This window comes from Lithobates pipiens, unplaced genomic scaffold (assembly GCF_037356315.1).
Source record: "Lithobates pipiens isolate NorthernLeopardFrog02 unplaced genomic scaffold, aLitPip1_a1.2 Scaffold_10, whole genome shotgun sequence".
In the NCBI taxonomy this organism is placed as follows: Eukaryota; Metazoa; Chordata; class Amphibia; order Anura; family Ranidae; genus Lithobates; species Lithobates pipiens.
This window is the reverse complement of record NW_027507686.1, coordinates 190987684-191011809: the sequence shown is the minus strand read 5'-3', so window position 1 is coordinate 191011809 and position 24126 is coordinate 190987684. Positions and strand designations below refer to the sequence as shown.

General features: G+C 42.8%; 1 protein-coding gene and 1 long non-coding RNA gene across 2 annotated transcripts in view; one reads left to right on the top strand and one right to left on the bottom strand.

Moving 5' to 3' along the window:
• Positions 1-24126, bottom strand: part of BEST1 (bestrophin 1) — a 42474-nt gene that overhangs the window by 5092 nt on the left and 13256 nt on the right. The window contains exons 4-9 of the mRNA XM_077460774.1: positions 14908-15141; positions 13133-13287; positions 10588-10665; positions 10336-10488; positions 10143-10223; positions 1250-1401 (exon numbers count right to left, since the gene is read on the bottom strand). Of these exons, the coding sequence (XP_077316900.1) occupies positions 1250-1401; positions 10143-10223; positions 10336-10488; positions 10588-10665; positions 13133-13287; positions 14908-15141 (853 nt within the window). The remainder of the gene's footprint in view (positions 1-1249; positions 1402-10142; positions 10224-10335; positions 10489-10587; positions 10666-13132; positions 13288-14907; positions 15142-24126) is intronic.
• On the top strand, positions 3520-14801 carry LOC143937034 (uncharacterized). Its single transcript, XR_013263653.1, has 2 exons — positions 3520-3708; positions 14596-14801. It is a non-coding gene; the product is annotated as an uncharacterized LOC143937034 (long non-coding RNA).

The following is a 24126-nucleotide window of genomic DNA, read 5'->3' as shown; positions in this document are numbered from 1 at the left end:
CTCTATGGAGCGTCGGATGTCAGCGGTGACATGTCCGCTGACATCCGACCCGCTCCGATCCGAAAAAGTGTAACGGAGGAAAAAGCTATTTTTCCATCCGTCTGCGGATCGGATCGGGTGACGACGGGCACTGCAGTCCGTCGTCATCCGATCTCCCATAGGGGAGAGCGGCGCTGTGACACGTCCGTCCCTGCGCAGTGTGCAGAGACGGATCTGTCATCTCCCTGCTCAGTGGGGATCGACGGAGTGATCCCCGCTGAGCAAGCGGATATCCACGGGGCGGATCAGAACTGATCCGCCCCGTGTGAAAGGACCCTAAGGCTCCATGCACGCTGAAGCTCAAAAAAGCTTTTTCTGGACGCCAGATTGCTGGCAGAAAACACTGGTTGAAAAACTTGCTTTTAACAGCATTTTGTACTAGCGTTTATGAGCGTTTATTAGCGTTAGCGTTTATGGGTGTTTTCAATAAAAATACACAGAGGACACTCCAAAAATACCACAGTGCATTCCAAACTCCCACAATGCATTGAAAAAATAGAATGCCAAACACTAATTAACGCGTGTTTATGAGCGTTTATAATCGTTTATGAGCGTTTATCGGCGTTTGTCATTTTTTTGGCGGTGAAAAACGGCAGTTTGAACGTGAATTTCTGGCGTTTAGAAAAAAGCCCATAAACTCCACTGCTCATTAAAGCTAAAAAACTTTCATGTGTGCATGGACACATAGGCTAACATAGAGTAGAGTTTATGGGCTTTTAAAAAAAAATGCCCAAACTCCAATAAACTGCAGTTTATGAGCTCCAGTATGCATGGAGCCTAAAGTAAACCTTTGACAGGAGAAATGTGATTGCTGCCATTGTTGCCCACTGTCTTAAAAACCCTGGCTGGTATATGCTGACCCTCTGTCTTTGGTACTTCCCAAGTCACTAGTAAGAGTAACGTCAGAAGTTCTTAACATAACAAAACAAGGACTTACAGTATTGAATTCAAAGGGTCGGTATGACAGCCATGCAACATTTTGTGTTAGGGAATTACAGCATTGAATCCAGAGGATCAGTATGACAGCCATGCAAATAAGCAATGGCAGTCTCCATGTTTCTCTCAAGAAAGGTTGCTTTTACTAACTACATTTTACTTAGTTTTGCACATACATATGCTAAAGATTTTGTCTCTTTCTGTCATAGACATGGCAGCCCCAACTCTATTTGTCCCTAGTCTCTTGGTTCCCTCTAGTCTTTTTCTTCTTTACCTGATATCAAAAGCAGAGCCAAGGAATGATGGTCTGCGAGTCTCTACTGTGGAAGCAGTATATGGAGGCTGCGGGTCAGTATCATTCCAGTATATATCTTTTTCCAGTGGGGGCAGATTCTGGTGCATTTCATCCACTGCTATCAGAGAGACCTGGGGGAGAGGGACACAGCAATGGTCATCAATTAAATTGATGTGGACAGGGCAAATGTTACTGACCGTAAATTCAAGAAAAATCCCGCAACACAGGCGGGATGTGACTGAAGGAAACATGCAACAGATGCATACAGGATAAGGACATTAAATATATACAAGTCGGAATATATCATTATAAGACATCCAAATATAGGCAAATGAAAAGCTAAGAAGCGGGTGTTCTAGATAGATGAGTAAGAATTAGGTAGGCCACAGCCAGGTGTCTGCTTTAAGCTGTGCTGAGATATAACAAAACATGACCCTCATAGTAAAATATTACCCATCGTCAAAAACAAGAGGTCATAATACCATCACGGGAAGAGCAGAAAGAAAAGGAAAAGAAGAGAAAGAAAAAAAAAAGACAGAATAGTCCACCCGAATGCCAAACCCAACCACTACAGCAAACGTTACTAAAAAGGGGATTGTAAATAACTTATCCATGGATTCCAGACCCTCTCAAATTTTCATCATTATCCACAATAGTTTCCGTTTTATCGTTGCCAAATCCACTACTGGATGCTTCTATATAGCCACAATGGCAATTTTTTCACAAAAATACATTATATCAAGGTCTGATTGGATCTGGGGACTCCTTCCAGAGGTTCATTGAAGAGTGCATTCTTAAGGTTTTTAATGACATTCATTATGGTCATCGAGTAGATCAGGGCCTGAACTCTTTTCCAGTAGCGTCTAACTTTAGGGCACATCCACCAAATGTGGAACATCGTTCCCACCTGCCCACACCCACATAAACAGAGTGAGGAGGAACCAGGGTACATTTCAACAAAGGATCAGGTACTAGTACTAATGAGAAAATACCCTTTAACCCGCCTCCAACATTCATGACACCTTTGTGGATTCTAGTAGACCAGTCCCTCCAGTCCCCATCTATTTCTGATCATATGTCTAATTCCCAAGCTATCATGTTCAGGAGTTTACTAGGGGTGGTGAATAACAGTTCATACAGTTCCGAGATGCCTCCCTTCTGGGTTTTACCACAAAAGCTACTACTTTCAAAAGTTGTCCGTGTGGTGATATCATTCGTATTCCGTTGTACTGAGTGGATAAAATGCAGATATTTTTCTAAATGGCATAGCTCAGCGTTAGGCATCTCGAGCTGTTAAAATTGTGAGGTGGGTCATATATCCCTATGGTCAAGGAAGTGACCTATACGATAAAGGCCCTTATTCAGCCACCAGGTCAAGTGGGTAATCCGGATTATTAAAAAGTGCCAACACTAGTGAGTGTGGGTATTGGAGCAAGGCTAATTTGGGAGAAGAGTCCAATAAATGTAAAGAACAGGAAAAAGTAGAACAAAGAATTTCTTTCTGATACTTGGGGTACCCACATCATGAGATTTGGGCCTCCAGAGCTATCTAGTCTGGTATATAAATTTTAGATTATAGTTGGGTCAGCTGAGTAAACTAAATGACCCTATAATATTTCCTGAGGTTCAGAACCCCTAGTCCTTGATCAAGGTTTTCTAACATCAGTACCTGAACTCACAAATGCTCTTTTTGGATAAATAAACACAACTCCAAAATCTTGTGAGAAGCCTCACATAATAATGGAGGTTGTTACAGCCTCAGGAGGGGCCAACTTTATGATTAATGCCCATGGTTCTGTTATAAGATATCCAACATTCTCATATGGTTGTAGGGGTTTGACCATACGGTGTACATCAAAACTAGTTTTAAAGGAAATCAGTGACAGTAAATATGTGGAAGATTTCATTGCTGACCTTGTTTGTAAAGGTGCAGGCTCTAGGGCATACTACATGCATTAATGCATTCATTTTGAATGGCACCACAATGCACCACAGCAAACCATGTGCATTGCAGTGCATTAAATTAGACAAAAAGGGGTCATTTCTGATTTTAGGCACATTAGGGTGTATTTCATTTCAATGGGCTGCTTTAATGCAACACATGTTAACGTGCAACATAGGATATGTTAATGCACCACAAAGGGGTAAGTGGGTCCCCTCCCCAGCAGCACATAATCACGTTTTCTTTAACTCTCTGTTTACCAGTTGAGTTGGTGATTGAAAAAAAAAAATACCCATTACCTCTGGTAGAGAAGCATGTGATATACTTCCCCTCCTCTAATACAAAAGTGTGGTGCTTAATGATTGGCTCTATGCTGTCACGTGGGGCTGGGAGACAGTCCTCAGTCCTTTGCGTGCCCTAACTAGAAACAACTAGAGCTTTAAGCTTCTTTTCCTCATTTCTGACAGCTGAAAAGCAGACGGGGAGTGAAAGAAAGGTAAGTACTGTAAATGCTTGTAAAATAGGATTACTCCCTGTTAGTTGATCCCACCTTACTGGGTGTTTATTTTCCTCTCCAGAGAAAAAATAAGGGAGAGTAAATTATGGAGCAATATTTTTGATACACTGTGAGCACCGCAGCACTCCTAAGACACCTGACCATTGGGAACAGTTGTCAAAAATTGCCACCTACAGTATGTTTTTGTAACTTTGCCATATTTTTGACCATTGTCTTTTTATGGTTTTGGGCTATAACACTTGAACCCTAAGTTACCTTGCAAACTGTGTAATTGTACAGTAAGAGAAACATAAAGTCAAGAAATATCTTAATGAAAAATTTGCAAGTTTGGGTTGGGAGTGAGTGGTGGTGGCGGCCAGGAAGTTTCCCCAGGCGCATAGGCCTGCCATCTGGGCACCCATTCATATGGGCCTCAGGTGTTGGACAGGGTCCCCTATGGACTAGAACTATAACCACTGGAGGGTTGAGGCCTCCTGAGTAAAATGTAATTAGTAATTCCTGACCAGGCTTAGAGATGAGGAAGTATTACGAACCTGAGTGTGTACAGAGCTATCATAGAGGAATCGGAGCCCTGTTACAAAAACTAGCTTAACAGGCTGGACGCCAGGGTCCTCCCTACATGATTTGGAAAGGGGCAATTAAAGTGAACCTGTTGCTTTGCACTGCATCAGAAAATATTGGTTCACTATGTAGCAGCCATAACCCTTTGTAGGGTGGCCTTGACTTAATGGGCTTACCGATTACCTCCGCTTGGCTTGTTCTTCCACCTCTAGGGATTCCCAGGGTTGATACCCAACAACTTGGACGCTGACACCAATAAAGTCCTTTTGGAAGGTTTTATTTTGCAGTGATAACATCCAATAACACAGTCTCATATGGGAACAGAGGGCATGGGTGAAGAACTCAGGTACCTTCAACTGCAGATATAACAAAGTCTCTAATTCCACTCAGAGAGTAGCCACTCGCAGCTGGGCACTTCAAGGCTGAACAGATCTCTAGCCAGAGATCGTGGCAATCAGCACATTGATTCAAATTTTGAAACAATCCTATGAACGTGTACAAGTTGTAACTAAGAGTAAACAGGAACCTTTTTCCTCATTACCTGGAACGTTCTCTGTCTCCTTAATAGTACTGGAAAACGTGTGGATTCATCAATGTCCTTCCCAACTTAGTAACCAGGCAGTTCTCAGGATGCCACTTGTCGGCCCTCCTCTGAAGGGTCCTCCCCTGGTCCCTTCCACGAGCTGTGGTGCCTTTCCAAGCCGAGAGCACACCCAGACACCTTGAATCCTCCCACAGTTACTGCGCCTCGGACCAGCTGGTTCCGAGACTCGGGAACAGACGGATCTCTACCCCAGACCAGACGGGTCTATTGGGGGTAACCAGCAGAATGTTGCAGGATGTCAGACACCCCGTGACCGGGACCCCTCGCAGGGCTACCCTGGTCCTGGAACCAGAACAGACCACACGGGCCTCACAAACTCCTCTCTCTAACACGTGACCCCCAACATCTTAAGTACCCCCTCCCAGACTCCTCAGCGAGTCCCAGGCACACTCGCTGATTGGTTCCGAGAAGGCTGATACCTAAATTGTCCAACCAGACCTGGTTCTGGCTTGTCATGTGCACCTCACTACACACATGACCAAGCAGAACTTCCAACATAGCCCAGCCAGACTGATGTCAAAGTCAACCTACGCAATTAACCCTCAGAACCCCTACTGTTCTGAGGCAAAAACTAAATTTACACCGGTATGACACTTTGTCCAAAATACAACTATATAAAAACAATAAGCAGCCATGGTCCAAATATTGTAGATAACCTTTGCTGCAATGCTCTTGGAGGAGACAGCTGCATCCAAAAACTACAGTTAGGAGCCACAGTGTGATGGTGGTTGAGCTCTTGGTTCACCAGTAAACTATAAAATATATAAGACGCAGTATGCAGTCAGCACTAAAATTAGTGTTATGTGATCGAGTATACTAGCTGCTCTTAATTTTTATAGTATGAATGATGCTGGGGACATTGTATGCATGCATAGAATGTACAGTATACAAACAGATTACTGGTCTGAAGCTTATATAAAGGAGCACAGCACTTTTTTTCTAGTGTTTTATCCTTGCATACCTATCAAATACGTTGCTCACTTGAAAGCATTTACAAATGTTATTAGGTTAAAAAGATATTAGCTTGACATGTTCATATATTTATCAAGGAAGACATGTTATTTCTATTCAGAAAAATGTGGTACCTTATTAAAAAATATTTTTTTTATTATGATTTGGTGCTCATGTTCAATAAATCCTTAAATAGGGATGAGCCGAACACCCCCCGGATCGGTTCGCACCAGAACTTTCGAACGGACCCCAAATTCGTACGAACGTTAGAACCCCATTGAAGTCTATGGGACTCGAACGTTCAAAATTAAAAGTGCTAATTTTAACTGCTAATATGCAAGATACTGTCCTAAAAAGGGTTTGGGGACCTGGCTCCTACCCCAGGGGACATGGGTCAATGCATGCCTCCAGCACAATATACACTACCCAATTGCTGGTTTTCCCAACTCCCTTCAGGCCATTACCATGTCTGGAAGGCCAGCAAGGAGAGGCAGACAGGCGCGAGCCGATAAAAGAGGGCAAGCAGTGCTAGTCGTGGACGCGGTGCATCGTCATCATCAGCACGTGGCCATGGGACACGCTTGTCCTTCTTTTCGGCAGCTGGACATGTTGAGCCGCAACATGCCAACGACTTGGTAGAGTGGATGACCAAGCCCTCTTCATCCTCCTCATCCTCTCTCACCCAGGCTCAGGGTACTAGCAAAGCAGCTGCCAACGCATCGTCTTCCCTCCTCTCAATGTCATCATCAGTGACTCCTTCCCTAGACCCACCACGTCCTCCTGAGGAGTCTCCTGAACTCTTTGAGCACAGTGTTGGGTACATGCTCCAGGAGGATGCCCAGTGTTTTGTAGGCTCTGATGATGATACTCAGCTAGAGGAAGGCAGTAGCGTGAATGCAGAGAGAGGGGATGCTCAAGAAGGACAGCAATCTGGCAGTCATGTTCCACAAGCTGCAGTATACTGCCAGGTTTGCTCCAGCGATGAAGAGGGAGGGGATGATGAGGGCACTGACTCCACGTGGGTGCCTGGTAGGAGAGAGGAGGAGGAGGAGGCACATGTCCAACGAGGCAGGATGCCCTCCGGGGGCCAACTTAGGGGCAGCACACCAACTGAATCACACCGCAGAGCTCCACCTGTGCAGGGCGCTGACTCCTCAGCGAGTCCCAGGCACACTCGCTGATTGGTTCCGAGAAGGCTGATACCTAAAAACGTCCAACCAGACCTGGTTCTGGCTTGTCATGTGCACCACACTACACACATGACCAAGCAGAACTTCCAACATAGCCCAGCCAGACTGATGTCAAAGTCAACCTACGCAATTAACCCTCAGAACCCCTACTGTTCTGAGGCAAAAACTAAATTTACACCGGTATGACACTTTGTCCAAAAATACAACTATATAAAAACAATAAGCAGCCATGGTCCAAATATTATAGATAACCTTTGCTGCAATGCTCTTGGAGGAGACAGCTGCATCCAAAAACTACAGTTAGGAGCCACAGTGTGATGGTGGTTGAGCTCTTGGTTCACCAGTAAACTATAAAATATATAAGACGCAGTATGCAGTCAGCACTAAAATTAGTGTTATGTGATCGAGTATGCTAGCTGCTCTTGATTTTTATAGTATGAATGATGCTGGGGACATTGTATGCATGCATAGAATGTACAGTATACAAACAGATTACTGGTCTGAAGCTTATATAAAGGAGCACAGCACTTTTTTTCTAGTGTTTTATCCTTGCATACCTATCAAATACGTTGCTCACTTGAAAGCATTTACAAATGTTATTAGGTTAAAAAGATATGGCTCTCCAATCATGGCTCTCCTCGCTGCCGGCGCTGTGATTGGCCAAGCATGCGGGGTCACAGTGCATGCTTGGCCAATCATGAGCCAACAATGCACTGCGATGGCGCAGTGCATTGTGGGCCGTGAGCGGCACACGAATTTGGCCCATAACGTTTGGAATTCGCCGAACGGGCGAACAGCCAATGTTCGAGTCGAACGTAAGTTCGACTCGAACACGAAGCTCATCCCTACCCTTAAAGTATAACTAAAGCAAAAACGTAAAAGGTTTTTTAAGATAGAGTAAAGGAAGGGTTTTAACCACGGTCGTGTTTTTTTGCCACCTGTGTTCAATTGGGGAGATTCCCCTTCAGGTCCTGCCCCATTGCCAAATCCCTTCAAAATAAGGGAAATCCCTTATTTTGAAGGGATTTGGCTATGGCCACCAGAGGTAGTGACTCCATTGGGAGATTTTCCGCCAATTTCTGTTTTGGTGGTCTCTCAAAATTCTGGATTTTCTTTCACTTTTGGCAACCAGAACCAAAGAGAAGGGGGGGGCGGGGTCAAGTCCTGGGGAAAAAAGTGTGGAAACTCCCACCCAAGATTCACTCGCCCACCAAAAACAAATGATACGCTCATTTGCACAAACACTTCAAAAGTGTTATTTTTCATCCAATTTTCGTATTGTGTGTATGAAGCTTAACTGTTAGTACATTAAAAAAAACAATCCTCAATAAACATAAATACGGTAAGTCTCTGAATAATCAGCATTCATTCAATTGTGCTTCCATGCAAATGTGAACATCATGTTCTGATCTTTTACTTTCAAAGGTTTTTATTGGTAACAGGTACAAAGGATACAAAGATATCAGCCGCATAGCACCAGTAGAGAATAAAGAGCGAGTCTGGTGCGTAACAAATAAGGCCAGACAAAGTACATCATAAGTGCATGTTAACACATAGTGCGGATTGGTAATAGTGATCATAAAATGAGTCCCAGAACCGTCACGGGCTCCAAAGGAGGCCTGCTACGTGACAGGACGGGGACATGTTCTGATCTTTAATGGGGAAAGTTATTTTGTATATAGAGTGTTTATGTGGTGAGTTTACACTTTTCATTGAACAGAGTATAGATAACACAGGGTTAAATGGAAAGATCATAAATCAACTGCACATTATTTGGACAGAATGCTTGGGGAGATAGAGATGTGTCCCTGCTTAGGAGATGTATTTTAGCTTGGGGGGCTGCAAACTCTGCAGGGCACCAACACACACTTGCTGCTATTCCAACCCTTCACATATTTCCACATAAACTTCCCTCCTGGCATTAAACTTTGCCAGGTATTGTGCTCAGCTTACCACCCCAAACTGATGTTCCTCCCTCAGCTCACCTCTCTCCCTGCATGTCCTGTGAGCAGAATAGCTGTGCTCCTCCTCTGGGTTCTCTCATCATATGGCACTGAAGATAGAGGAGGGGGGGATTCAGCGGGACACACAGAGCAAGTATGCAGGAGACTGGGGGGGAGATGAGGAGACAGAAAATCAGGAGGGGCCGGCAGGGAGGAGCACATCACGAGAGGTCTGACTAAATACAATCTCTTAGCAGCAGGGACCACCTGATCTACCCGTCAGCTGTGATTGACAGGTAGATCAAAGAGTAAGCTGTCATGGGGCCCCCTACTGGCAATGCCTGAATGGTCAGGTGTGCGGCACTTACTATTGTGAGCTGTGTTGGCGGCTGCTGGTGTAGTACCTGCCACACAGCTCACATACTTCAAAGTCTTGCAGGACATGGCTGCTAATGGGAACTGAGTTCCTGTTGTGGAAAAGGTACAGGAACTCCGTTCCCATGCGTTCCCGCAGGCTTTGAGCCCTGGGGGGGGTTCATCCAAATGGGGACACGGAGAGCAATAAAACCTGGCCAGGTGCTCTACAGTAATCCTTCTCCATTAATTAAGTCAAATAAAACAAAATATACTATATATTATATATATTATATTATTCTGAAAGCAGAGGTCCTGGAGAGTAAATTGTTTACCAAACTCAAATTTTCAGTAAAAAGAAGATACGCTTAAATAAATTTTAGTGCTCACAAACATAATATATTGCCTAATTTATCGGTAAATTATAAAGGATGAGGTTGCATTGGGTAAATAGATACCAAACATGTCAAGCCTGGGGGTGCCACCTTGCAGCATGTTAAGAGTTAAAGGTTTAGTAAACCCAAAAAGTGATACTTTAGTAATAGGTGGGGCCTGGTGGATAGAGTAAGCATTAGGCTTTTTATATGTCTTGGAGACTCAAAAGTTGAGGCCTCCCTGCCATAATTCTTGCCTTTGTTGCTGTCCACTGGGAATTGTGAATATTGTGTTCCTGCACCTCCTGTTGCACTATCATAAAACAGGATACCCAAAAAAAATCCAACAAGTGAAAGACCCTCATAATGGCCACAGTAGGTGCACAGCCCTCGGAACTCAAGTGTAGAGATCTCACCAATAAAGGTCAATCATTACCTGAAAGTTTCTATCAATTAACCAGTTTGTCTCAAAGTCATCATCATCTTGCCCGAATGGGTTGATCAGCTGTTCAGCCACCTGTGCAAAGAAAGAGAAACTTCTAATTTCCTTATTTATTACAAATTGTACAGTTCCTATCTACTTGCATGAAAACAAAACTGAGTATGTGGTGTAAAAAAGTTGACCTTACCTTCAACCAACCAGCATAGAAAAAGAATTGCAGCAGGGTAAATACAGGGACATACAGGTCTAGTTCATGGCCAGGGTAGCCCCTTGTAGGGTCTAAGAACTGACGGCCAATTAGGCAAGCCAGGAAAAAGCTGTATACAGCCACTGTGACCACCTTGGGAGATCAAATACAAATGTATGGAGAATTAGCAATAAAATAATTAGCACATTGTAGTATAAAACACAAAATTTAAGGGAGGGTAAAAGAACGCACCTGAGTATACACCAATGGAATGCTGATCCAGTCATAGGCAAACAACCTTCCACACTGTGAGCGCAGAGAATTCAGTTCCTGAGCCAGTTAAGAAAAAACAAAATGTAATCAGTTACTGTAAGTAGTCATGTCACTTCACTATATGTAAATTAAAAGGAGCGTGATCTTGCAAATTAAGGACATTTGTACAAGATGTTCTTTAGTGATGCTTTAGAATAGATAAACATAAAATAAAGGACAAAAAGACAAAAAAAAAAAGAAGAAAATGAATGCAGTCATCAGTCATCTAGGAACTGATACCAGCAATTGGGCTTATTTTACTCCCACAGTCTCTTCATTATACCCTCAGGCCTTATTTTGACTAAATAATAGCACAGAAAATGGAAAAAGGTGATAAATACCAAGTCATATGCCGTGAAGTGATGTCCAATTTATTGATCAGCCAACTTTTTTGGCCACATCCCCTTGCATTTTCTTGTTGTACCCTTACAGCTTTTGTTCACCTTTACAGAGATAATGTAAAGGTGAACTAACAGGGGACACCCGCTACACCCCTCATACCTGATCTACTTACCTCCGGGATTGCCGATTGCTCATTGTTCTTGTGTAAACGTGCCAATTTCAGTTTCAGGACCCATTCATATATAACTTAGTGGGAGCTCAGGTTTTCCCCCAAAAAAACACGGAACCCAAAAAATGCTGAAAGGTCCTATGAGCACCATATAGTGCAGCCAATTTAAATCAACGGGCTGCCCTATGCATGACAAAGGAAAAAAATGAGACACAAAATGTGCACTGCCACTATACTATATGTGAATGGGGCCTGAAAGTGAAATTGATCAATAACACATGAAAAATGAGGCTCCATTCACATCTGTGCGTTTCCTTGCATTTCAGAAATGCGCTGCACCAAAAACCGCAGTACAAAACGCACCAGGCTCCGCTCTAAAAAAAGTTCTGAAGCTTCTTTGGAGCAATTGTTGTGTGTAGGGCAACTCATTCAGGTGGATGGGCTTCCCTATGTGTTCCCTATGCGGCGGCGCGCTCCCGCGCTGGTCGGGACCCCCGTGAGTCCGGTCGCGGGACCCGCGGACTCGATCGCCACGGGCATCCCCGCGATCGTCTCACGGAGCGGCTGAATGGAGAAGTGCCGTTGTAAACAACATTTCTCCATTCGTGACGCTGATCTCTGCTCCATGTGATTGGAGCAGAGATCAGTGTTCACTAAATGAAAGCCCAACCCCCCCACAGTTAGTAACACATCCCTAGGAACACTTAACACCTACACTGCCACCCACTGGTTAACCCCTTCACTGCCAGTGTCATTTACACAGGAATCACTGCATTTATATAGCAGTGATTACTGTATAAATGACAATGGTCCCAAAAATGTGTCAAAAATGTCCGATGGGTCCCCCACAATGTCGCAGTCACAATAAAAATCGCTGATCGCCGCCATTACTAGTAAAAAAAAAAAATTATTAATAAAAATGCTATAAAACTATCCCTATTTTGTAAACGCTATAACTTTTTCGCAAACCAATCAATAATCGCTTATTGCGATTTTTTTTTACCAAAAATATGTAGAAGAATACGTATTGGCCTAAACTGAGGGAAAAAAATGTTTTTTTATATATTTTTGGGGGATATTTATTATAACAAAAAGTAAAAAATAATGCGTTTTTTTTCAAAATTGTCGCTCTATTTTTGTTTATAGCGCAAAAAATAAAAACCGCAGGGGTGATCAAATACCACCAAAAGAAAGCTCTATTTGTGGGAAAAAAAGGACGTCAATTTTGTTTGGGAGCCACGTCGCACGACCGCGCAATTGTCAGTTAAAGCGACGCAGTGCCGAATCGCAAAAAGTGGTCTGGTCTTTGACCAGCAAAATGGTCCGGTCTGAAAGTGGTTAAACACCCCACCCACCTTTCATTGGTAGGGACCTTTAACAATTAAATGTGAAGTTAGGCTGTCAGTGAAAGTCTACACATCAAAGACAGGTCTACCCTTGCTTTGACAGTTGTGTCTGTTTTGTGCACAGAGCACAGGTCAGCGAGGGAGTGGCTAGAGATGGAGATTTCTCCCTATTGGTCACAGAGGATGTCCATCACATTGAAAGGCCAACAAAAACGTTAAGAGGTAGGAGAGGGTGAGGCCAAAATTAGCTTTTTATGGTAAAGTCAGGATCTGCATATGATTTTAGCTGACAAAATATCTGTATCTATTGATCATTTTGGCATTTAGATCTCAGTAAAGGTTCTGCAATGTCTGATTTGCTCAGGTTTGTGAAAAGTTTACTTCAAATAGCTCTACAAATAAAAATAAATAAAAATTAAAAAACACAACAAAAGACAGCATACATATAGAATAGAGCAATCTCTGACTATAGCTTGGAAAGCTGCCCCAGCCTCATATGTCTCAATTAAAGGACCAGTCCAAATATTTTGTATCTATTTGCAGTATAATGAAAGCCCTTCATATCTGACCTCTCATTGCACACATAGGTAACATATTCTGTAACGGCACACATGATTCACCATCTCACATTCAGGATAAGGTGCAACACAAAACCATCCCGGATTCGTCCTTCTGTCCTCGCTGTCACTGCCAGATTGGCAAACCAAACACATGGAATCCAGAACTTATTATGGGGAGAAGAAATGGCTTCAAATTTCACACGTTCACATGGTGTCATGAAACCTATGGTCAGCAAACATGAGAAACATGCTTCAAACTGCTGTCAATAAAAAAAGAGACCTTTGCAAATATTAAAGTCTACCTGTCAGCCACTAACAGAAGATATTACTATTCAGTTGATTTATAAGCTGCTTAAAAAAATATAAATTTAAAGCAGAACTTTAGCCAAAGAGTACAGAAGGGTTAAAACCGCTGTCAGGTTTCTATCATTGTGTCCCCCACTTTGATGAGATTATTTCTCACTTCCTCCTAAAAGGAACGAATGTATTATTCTGCACTGCCTGAAATAACACGTGTGTGAAATGGTCAGAAATCTGTGGTGGGTGGCTACATACATTCTAATTGCGCTCCCACAATGTGAAAATAAGTGAACAAATAAATGGATGTTGTTGCACCTATCCCTTTAAATTTGTGTATATCTCATTAACAAACTACAGTATATATATTATACTTATAAATTTGACAAGAATCTTCTAAAAATTACAAAAAACACATAATATGTGTTTTTTTTGGTGATTTTTAGAAGATTCTTTTCAAATTTATAAGTATAATACAGTGGCGGCTGGTGCTCCATTTTTTTTGGGGGGGGGACGGCAAACACATCGACCAGCCACCGCCACCCCCCCTTCCCCCGTGCCATCACTCAATCGTTTAGCACTACTTACCCGATCCAGGTCGTGGGCAGCTTCCTCCCTGCTTCTACTCCACGGCCGCATGGGCGGGTTCACGGCCAGCTTCCCCCCTGCTTCTACTCCACAGCAGCTTCACGGGCGGCATGGGCGGCTTCCCCACTGCTTCTCCTACCAGCCAATAAGGTCGCTTCTCCTCTCGGCCAATCGGGACCCGCTTCCTGATTGGCTGGAAGGAGAAGTAGAAAGACAATAGCGAATATTAAGTCGCTATTGTCACACAAGTGGGTGGGCTGGGGGTGCAGTGCTCTGGCTCCAGCTCTAATCACATGCTTAAAAGAAAACCCTATTGAAATCCATGCGTCTGGCGCCCTGCATGGAGATTAGGGGGGCGGCACCCCTGCGCTCCCTATGGAGCGGTCACCACTGGTATAATATATAGTTTATTAATGATATATACACAAGTTAAAAGGGATAGACGCAACAATATCCATTTATTTGATTCCTTGTTTGTCTGTGGGATAAGAAGTGAAGAAAAATCTCTCCAAAATTGTAATGGAAAGCAATAAAAAATCTCACAGATGTCACATCCTTTTTTAAAGGCTAATTTCACCTTTGTTAAAAAAACAATAAATGCACATATTTTGCAGGTTAAAAAAATGTGCATTTTTTTTTTTCACAGGAGTCTGCGGAGAATTGAACCCACGACCATTAAATCCACAGAGAAGAGAAGTGAAGGCTGTATGGGGCCCATAACACTAGTCCAACATGCCTGCTTTAGGCAGCTTTATGTAAGCACCTGTATTTCTGATCACCTTCTTATGTCTATGGGAAACTGTACATGAGAAACATAAGTAATGATTAAATAAAACAAGTATCAATCTGCTACCATAGACTCTGGCATACTAGGCCATTCCACATTTCCATTGTATGTAAGCCTACTTTGACATTCTAGTTTTGCTTATAAGCTGGTAAATAGTCCATTGATACTTACCAGCATTGACAACATGCTGAAGGGTAGGGAATCTCTTGTAAGCAGCAGTACTAATGGAACGCAGTATCAGAACACTCGAGAGGCTGGCGTAACGCATAAGTGTCCGTCGCAGCATCCTCCCTCGCTCATCTGTCCCATGTACATTACTGGACACCAAACACATGATACGGTCTAACCATGGCACACTCTCATACTGGGCCCACCATCGGGAAACCACCAGGGTGACATAAAAACCTAATAGGAAGAAAGCAAATGGAAATTGCTGTTTTCCTAATCCAAAGGATACAGATAATGAACTGTAAAAACAATACAGGCGAAATGTGTTTGGAGGATGTTCAGTAGAGAGGCATGATCCCTGAGTCCACCACTAACTGCAGCATTCACAGTGAGAAATTTTGTCAGGAAAAATGAACATTAATGCCAATGTTATTTATAGGACAAAGCTCATATGGGCTAATATTTAACCACTTCATGACTGAGGCATTTTTTGCTATTTAGCACTGTGCTACTTTAACTGGCAATTGTGCAGTCATGCAACACTGTACGCAAAAGAAATGTAATCTTTTTTTTTTTTACACAACCAATACTAGTGATCACACACACAGTGGTCACAAGTTTTTGGCGCTGCTTGCCCAGGGGGTGCACTAGTGCGCATGTGCTTAGTGACGTAGCAATATGTCACTGAGCCACAGCTGCCACACATTTTCAGTTAACTACAGTGCGTAGGTCAGCAAGAGGTTTAAAAAAACTGAGAACGGTATTGATGTTATAAGGTTTAAAAATCACTTAACCTGTTCCCGTCCCCTCCTTTAACTAGGTCTTTACCCTAGAGGTCAGGACTGACTTCCTAATCATGTGATCACTGTGATTGGCTGCCCCTCATCCAACTGGCTCGCGATTAAAATCATAGACCTGAACATGTTTTTGACAGCTCAGTCGATGCACTGGGAGCATGCAGTGAGTGTGCTTTCAGCAGAGAAACCTCAGCAGCTGCCATGGACACATATTTGAGACATATGAGCCCCGCTGTTGCACATACACTATGCAGTACATGGTTAAAAAGAGAGTAAGCTGGCCATACACTGAGCAAATTTCAGCTAGTTTACGATGAACCAGACAAAATTTGCTTTGTGGGTAGCTTTGTTGGTAGTCTCCTGCCCAATATTCATCGACTGAAAAATCGAAGCAACGGACTGCGCCATGTTGATGTCTCTTACACCCTATCATCTCTAAACTGGTAGGTTTGTGCTCACTATCAGCCAACTCAAAATATTTCAGTTCTTCAAGCAACATTTGGCTGAGCTTTATAGCTCCAGGGATGTCAGAGACAGCGGCAGACACCTTTTTCTCTAAAATCTCTTTACCTCGCTTATCATCTTCTAATCATCTATAATTCTTGGAGCCAAAAACGTGATGCTCCTATCTTGGTGCTGGAAGTCCTTGCAGCTGTTTAAACTCTGAAGCTATGCAAAAGACCTGGACCAGGTGGCTTTACAGCCTCCTACTACAAATGCTTCCTAAACATTATTGCCCCTTTGCAATGCAACACTTTTAACAATCTCCCAAAACGAGGATCTTCTTGTCCGGAATCTCTCCAGAACTCTATTTTAATGATTCCCAAACACAATACTGATGACACCCAATAAACTTATTGAATGTTGACATCAAGCTCTTTCACAGTCACTAGACTTAACCAAGGCATTGGAGTCCTCATCCACTGCAGTCAAGTCAGGTTTATGCCCACCAGGCAGGCCAGTGATAACATTCAAAAACATGCTATCCTGGTTGAGGCATCCATTCACCAACAGACCCCCTTATACTCCTATCTCTTGACATTAAAAAAGTATTTTATACGGTCTCTTAGCCCTTTTTATTCTTCGACCCACATTTTCTCAAATGGGTACTTTGTCCATACGATTAAATCCCCTACCTTTTCCATCTCACAAGGCACAGGGCAGGGATACCTGCTGTTCCCCCTCCTATTTGCCTTAGTTTTAGAACCCCTTGCATAAGCCATCCAGGAATCCACGGATATTTCAGGTCTACACATTGCAGCCCGCCATTATGAACCTGTTTGCAGACAATGCCATTCTGACTGTAACAAACCCAAATATCTCCTTACCTAATTTACTTGTCCTCTTAACACAATTCTGCAAGATCTCTGGCTCAATCCAGTGTAATTCAAAGCCCTGAATATATCTCTGCCTCTTCCCTTGCTCCAGAATCTTCAACAAACTTTCCAATACCAATGGGAACCATACAAACTACCATACCTGGGGGTCTTCCTGACCCGAGATTACTTTTCTCTACTTGAGGCTAACTACCCACCCATCATCCAAAAGCCACACGCTTACGCACAGGTTATGTATTAGAACAGATCACAAAGAGGTCTAGGAATTCCTTGCTTTCCAAGATACTACCTTGAAGCCCAGTTAGCTAATTTAACCAAATAATATAACAGCCAGGGACCATTTTGTGAGCAGATATAGAGGCCTATGATTTTGCCCCTTTATCTATCCATAAGCTTTTATGGCTTCTCCCTCAAGAGAGGAAGAATATATCTAAGCCAATCACACAACACTCACTATGACTTTGTTGGAACAGTCAGAAATATTCTGGCAGATTTCTATTCTCTCGCCTTCCGCCTCTATCAGTTATCCATAATCCCTCTTTCACCCCTAGCTTTGAGTCCCCCAGAACCTTTTGTGATTGGATTGCCTCAAATGTAACCCATTTCCACACTCTATTGACTCACAGCGGTTTTAAACCCTTTGCAGACCTACAATCCTCACAGCATGTCCCTCAATCTGAACTATTCAGGTATCTATAAGTTGAACACTACATCCTCTCCACTGTACATTTTGTCAGTAGACTTCTGACTTTAATGCCATTTGAATCAAAATGTAAAAATGACCCACACTCTGTGGGCTTGATCTCCCTTCTTTAGAATCTTCTAACCACCAAAGAACACTCTGTCCATTAAGTTATGTCTCTAAAGGGGAACAGGATCTGCAACAACCCCTGAATCAATCTCATTGGGACCAAATATGGGCAACCATGAAATCATGTTCCAGAAATGCAGCGGCAGTGGAAACTAATTTCATAGTACTGCTTAGATGTTACATACATAGTTCCCAGTAGATTGGCACATACCTCTGCCAGTTCCTTTGTATACTGTTTCCATAGCTGCCCTAAACATGGAACTATCCGATAGCCTCATGCCGTGTACACACGACCGGACTTTCCGGCAGAAAAGGTCAGACAGAATAATTTCATCATATATTACGATCGTGTGTGGGCTTCATTAGACTTTTTTCTTCAAATATTCTGACAGACCTAGAAATAGAACATGTTTAAGTCTTTCCGACTGAATTAATTCCTATCGGGAAAACCATTTATCTGTATGCTATTTCGATGGACCAAATTTGACGCAAGGGCAGCTATTGGCTACTGCCTATTGAACTTCCTTTTCTAGTCCCGTTATACGTCATTACATTCGAAACAAACGGACTTTGGTGTGATCGTGTGTAGGCAAGTCCGTTTGGTCGGAACTCCATCGGAAAGACCATCAGAGTTTATTCTGACAGAACGTCTGGTCATGTGTACGCGGCATAAAGCTTTTGACAGCAATGTACCAAATTCCTTCTGCTCTTTTCCATCCAATCCCCATCCTGGACCCACCTGAGGCCCTTCTGAATCGCAAACCCAGGGGACTTTCTAAGTCCCGATTTCTTCTCATGACCCACATCCTCACGGCTGCTAAACAAGTCCTAGCAAAAGCTTGGTTGTCACCCTTATTCCTATTTCGTAGGTTAAGACCAGAGTACAATGGATATTGGTCAATGAAAAACTGATGGCCAGATTGCAGAATACAATGCTTAAATTCTGGTGAGTCTGGGACCCTTAGATCACAACATTTCTCCCAAGAGACCTTGACTGCAGACTAAGAATTATATAAATACATCTTGTACTGCTACCAAATGACAACCTGTGGACCCCCCAGTCCACTCTTCCCTGAACCCCAAGCCCCACGCCCCCATACCCATCTGAGCCTTACCTCTCTCTCTCTCTCTCTCTCTCTCTCTCTCTCTCTTGTCCCTTCTGTTCCTGCTATACGCTCAAGCTATCTCCTTTTTTTTTTACTTTTATCTTTTAAACCAGAAACATTACAGGCATTTAAGTAACATGAGTTTGAAATGCACAGAGCCATTTTCTTTCCTGCAACCATGGGTTGCAAGAAAGAAAATCTCTTGATACCCCCATCAATACAGTCAGTATTTTATACTGCTTTCGTCTCTACCATTACTCTGTACATTTTTTGAAAACTCAATAAAAACTATTGAACAAGAATAACCTAAGGAGCCAAAAAGTAAACTGCTGGGCCAGCAGTGGCTGAATCCAAGCAGTTGTAGCCTTTCATTGGGAATTCAGACAGCTGCTGGCGCTGCTGTCAGAGCAGAATAGCCCGTACTGTAGATTCGTTCATTCGAGCTGTATAGCTTGGATGGAGGAAGCTGTTTGATTCTTTTCATTCAGTTTGTAGTTTAATTCTAGCTTAAGAGGGCAAGGCAACTAATTTGCATTAATGCCCACTTCCCCACCCTCTCCCCCAGGAGCATATACTCACATTTTCTTTTCTTTCCATCACTCCATACAGCTGCTACCAGCTAACAGAATTACCGGGAATGGAGGAGCATGTGACTCATCCTTCTTCCTCTCATTTGGCAACACTTTGTTATCGACTCAGCACTGTAACATGGGGTTGGTAAGACAGTTCTGAGCCCAGGACTTCTTCCCTTGGTCCCAATGGCTGAACGGAGTGGGGGGAGAAGGTAAGTATGTGCTGCTGGGGCAAGGAGCATTCATCTAAACTGGTTGCTTTTCTCTTCATGAGCAAAACACAGGTCAAGTTTAGATATAGGTTGCCTTTATTGAAAATTATTTTTCAAAATGATCAGTAGATCCAGATGTAAATTCACCTCATATGTTGTGAGAATGCTTGCCCTCATGTATCTACAAGCACCTAGTGAGCACCTGTACTTAGTCACAAAGATAGTACACTACTAACAGTAGAATGTGTCTCCAGTAGGAGACACATTCATAAATACTGATCGCTGTGGGCAGACTTGGGAAGGACGGGAACCATGACTGACTTTTAGATTTATGTACAACTTTAGCGCTCTTTATCTCTACATCTATGTCATTTTGATACGTGAATTTCTCTAGAAGTAAAGTCTGCATATGCACTATATTGTCAAAAGTATTGGGATACCTGCCTTTACACACACATGAACTTTAATGGCATCCCAGTCTTAGACCGTAGGGTTTAATATTGAGTTGGCCCACCCTTTGCAGCTTCAACTCTTCTGGGAAGGTTGTCCACAAGGTTTAGAAGTGTGTCTATGGGAATGTTTCAGAAGCACATTTGTGAGGTCAAGTACTGATGTTGAACGAGAAGGCCTGGCTCGCAGTCTCCACTCTAATTCATCCCAAAGATGTTCTATCTGGTTGAGCTCCCGACTCTGTGAAGGTCAGTCAAACTGCTCCACCCCAAACTCGCTCATCCATGTCTTTATGGACCTTGCTTTGTGCACTGGTCCAAATCATTTGGTGGAGAGGGGATTATTGCTTTGTGCACTGGTGTGCAGTCATGTTGGAACAGGAAGGGGCCATCCCTAAACTGTTCCAAACAAAGTTGGGAGCATGAATTTGTCCAAAATGTCTTGGTATACTGACACCTTAAGAATTCCCTTCTCTGGAACTAAGGGGTCAAGCCAAACCCCTGAAAAACAACCCCACACCATAATCCCCCCTCCACCAACTGATTTGGACCAGTGCACAAAGCAAGGTTCATAGAGACACAGGTGAGCGAGTTTGGGGTAGAGAAACTTATCTGTCCTGCACAGAGTCCTGACCTCAACCTGATAGAACACCTTTGGGATGAATTAGAACGGAGACTGCGAGCCAGGCCTTCTTGTCCAACATCAGTACATGACCTCACAAATGTGCTTCTGAAAGAATATTCAAACATTCCCCTAGACACACTCCTAAACCTTGTGGACAACCTTTTCTGAAGAGTTGAAGCTGTTATAGCTGCAAAGAGTGGGCCGACTCAATATTGAACCCTACGGACTAAGACTGGGATGCCATTAAAGTTCATGTGTGTGTAAAGGCAGGCATCCCAATACTTTTGACAATATAGTGTATGTTATTACATGCTTAAAGCCCAGAGTAGGCAACTAAAAAAATATCCCTTGCAGTGGAGCTGTGTCCATTTGCTCATTTAGGTCTTAGGGAACACCACTTGCTGCTAGATTGGTCCCCGCAGTGTCTTCTTCCCCCCTGATCCAGTAGTCTAGGATCCTGACATCATCAAGACCAATACAGGGACCAATACTCAGGTTTGTGCGATATTTATTTTAAAGAATACCCAAACAAAATTTTTTTTGTTGTCTTGGAGAGTGGAAAATGGTTAAAATCCAGTGTTTTACTGTTTATGTTCCACTGGGGAGATTTCTCCTCATGTCTTGTCTTGAAGTCATAATGAGAATTAGGAGGAAATCTCTCCAATGTGAAGGGCAATCTTTTCTTAGACAGCTGTCAATGGAATAGGAGTCTCCAAAAATTTCCCCTTTATTCTTGTTCCAGTCACAGCTGTAAATTTTGGCTTTCTTATTGCTTTCTGCCTCAGTGACAATGGTCACCAGGACTAATAGACACCAGACAGCCAAAAAAAAACACAAACAAAAACTGCCTAAGGCTGGCCATACACTATACAGTTTTCTTATTCAACTTCCTTTAGATTTACCTTCAATGTATTGCAAGGGTCTGCCTGATTGCATACACAATTACAGTGTTTGAGCTCATATTATATGGTTGTGGTAAATTTAAAGAAAAATTGTACAAGAAAATTGTATAATGTATAGCCAGCCTAAGGCCTCATATACACGTTTCGATTGTTAGATGACCGAGCGTCTGATTTTTGTCAAAAGCGCGTGTGCAGGATTTTGTCTAACATACTATCCGCAAATTGTCGCTTGACAAACCACGAACGTAGTGAAGTACTATGAGAGTATAAAGAAGAAGTTAGTAGAATTTTGGTGATCGTTGATTTGCGATTTTCAGATTGTACAAAACAAATGCCTTTTAAAACATGTTTGGCATAATCACATCAGTATCACCAGCAAAGCAGCTTCATTAATTATTATCCCATTAAAGAAGATGAGAATGTGCGCTGCATTTTGACATTTCATCAATTGGCGCGTCACGAATGTTAATTCTAGATTATGAACGGTAGTTTACAAGCCCAAACTCTTCAGGCTCATTCATTGATTCCGAGCCTGCATCGTTGTACTTTTTTGTGACGGATTTCTGTACTGACCATCCGAAAATCGGAGATTGAGTTCACATCCAATGAAAATTTCATAACCTGCACATCCCGCCTTTGTCTGATGTAATAGACAAATCGTCTGTCGAATGCACCGTACTAACGATCTGAAAATCTGCAGACAGCTAGTCTTCAGACTTTTGCCTTCCGAGGCCTAATGCCACGTACATGGGAAATGTTCGATGCAAGCTTGTTGTTGGAAAGTCCGACCGTGTGTATGCTCCATCGAACATTTGCTGTCAGAATTTCCGCACACAAATGTTTGAGAGCGGGTTCTCAAATTTTCCACCAACAAAACTTGTTGTCGGAAAGTCCAATCGTGTGTACACAAGTCCGTTGCACAAAAGTTCACACATGCTCTGAATCAAGCAGAAGAAGAGCCGCACTGGCTATTGAACTTCCATTTTCTCAGCTCATCATACATCTTGTACGTCATCGCATTCCCACGTTTGGGAATTTTTGGACAACATTTGTGTGACCGTGTGTATGCAAGACAAGTTTGAGCCAACATCCTTTGGAAAAAAATCCACGGTTTTGTTGTCGGAAAGTCCGATCGTGTGTACCAAGTCCGTTGGATTTTGTCCAACGGATTTTGTCCGAAACTGTTGCATACACACGGTCAGAAAAAGTTGTCGGAAAATCCGATTGTACATAACGTGATGGCGTTATTTCGTTACGACGGGACTACGTTCAGGCTACTAGCCAAAAGCTTTGGTCTAGGAATTTGATCTGAGCATGCATGGCACTTTGTCCGTCGGAGTAGGCTACACATGATCGGAGTATGTCCGATAAGAGCTTTTTGGCGGAAAATTTTACCGGCAATTTGGAAAAGTTGGTCCGTTGGATACTCCGACGGAAACAGTCCGATGGAGACCACACACAGTCGGAATATCCGACAAAACGGTCCAATAGGACACATTCCGTCTGAATCTCCGACCGTGTGTACAAGGGCTTTCACACCTTACCTAGAACTAAAAAAATGGCTTTGGATACCCTTTGCAATAAATAGGAAACTGGCGGGATTCATAAAAGTGATAACAACAACGTGCTAGAAAAAACTATTATTATAGGATAGTCTCTTTATCGTAGGTGAGGTAGTGATCCTTTATATGCAAGCTTATAGTTAGCACACTTATCTCTGCAATGATGGACAAAGCTTTCATCACTCCTTGCTATTGATGATATGTTGTAAAGCTTATGTGACCTATAATCCTTATGCAAGCAGACACATTCACTGTGAGTACATAGCACAAATATCCAGAAGCCGTAAATATTCTTTCATGCAGAACGGCATCATTAAACATTGTTAAAACCATAATCTGATTTTAAACCTGTTTAAATCTCTCATTCATGTGTAGGCAGCAGTGTTTACCAAGTATCATAGTTTGCTTACGCAACCCGATAATGACAATTACACATGTGATAAGTATAATGTATGCTACAATGGTGTTATTTAGAGATCAGAAATAGCCTGAAAACAAAAGAACAGGAAAGATCTGATTATAGCATGAACCGATGTAGCACTAGCTGTAATCTTAAATGAATGTAATATGCAAATATGACTATACAGATTTTTATAAGACAAGCTGAAAGAGCAATATTAGGCTATATTCACACTGAGGCACTTTGCGGGCGCTTTTAACCCTTTTTTGGCTGCTAGCAGGGGTTGAAACTGCCCCGCTAGCGGCTGCATAACGCCGCTAAAACCTAAAACGTAAATATAGCGCCGCTTTACCGCCAGCGCCCGCAACTCCCCAGTGTGAAAGTAGCCTAATGCCGTGTACACACTTCCCGCCGGACTGTCCGCCGGACTTTCCGAACGGGCTACTTGC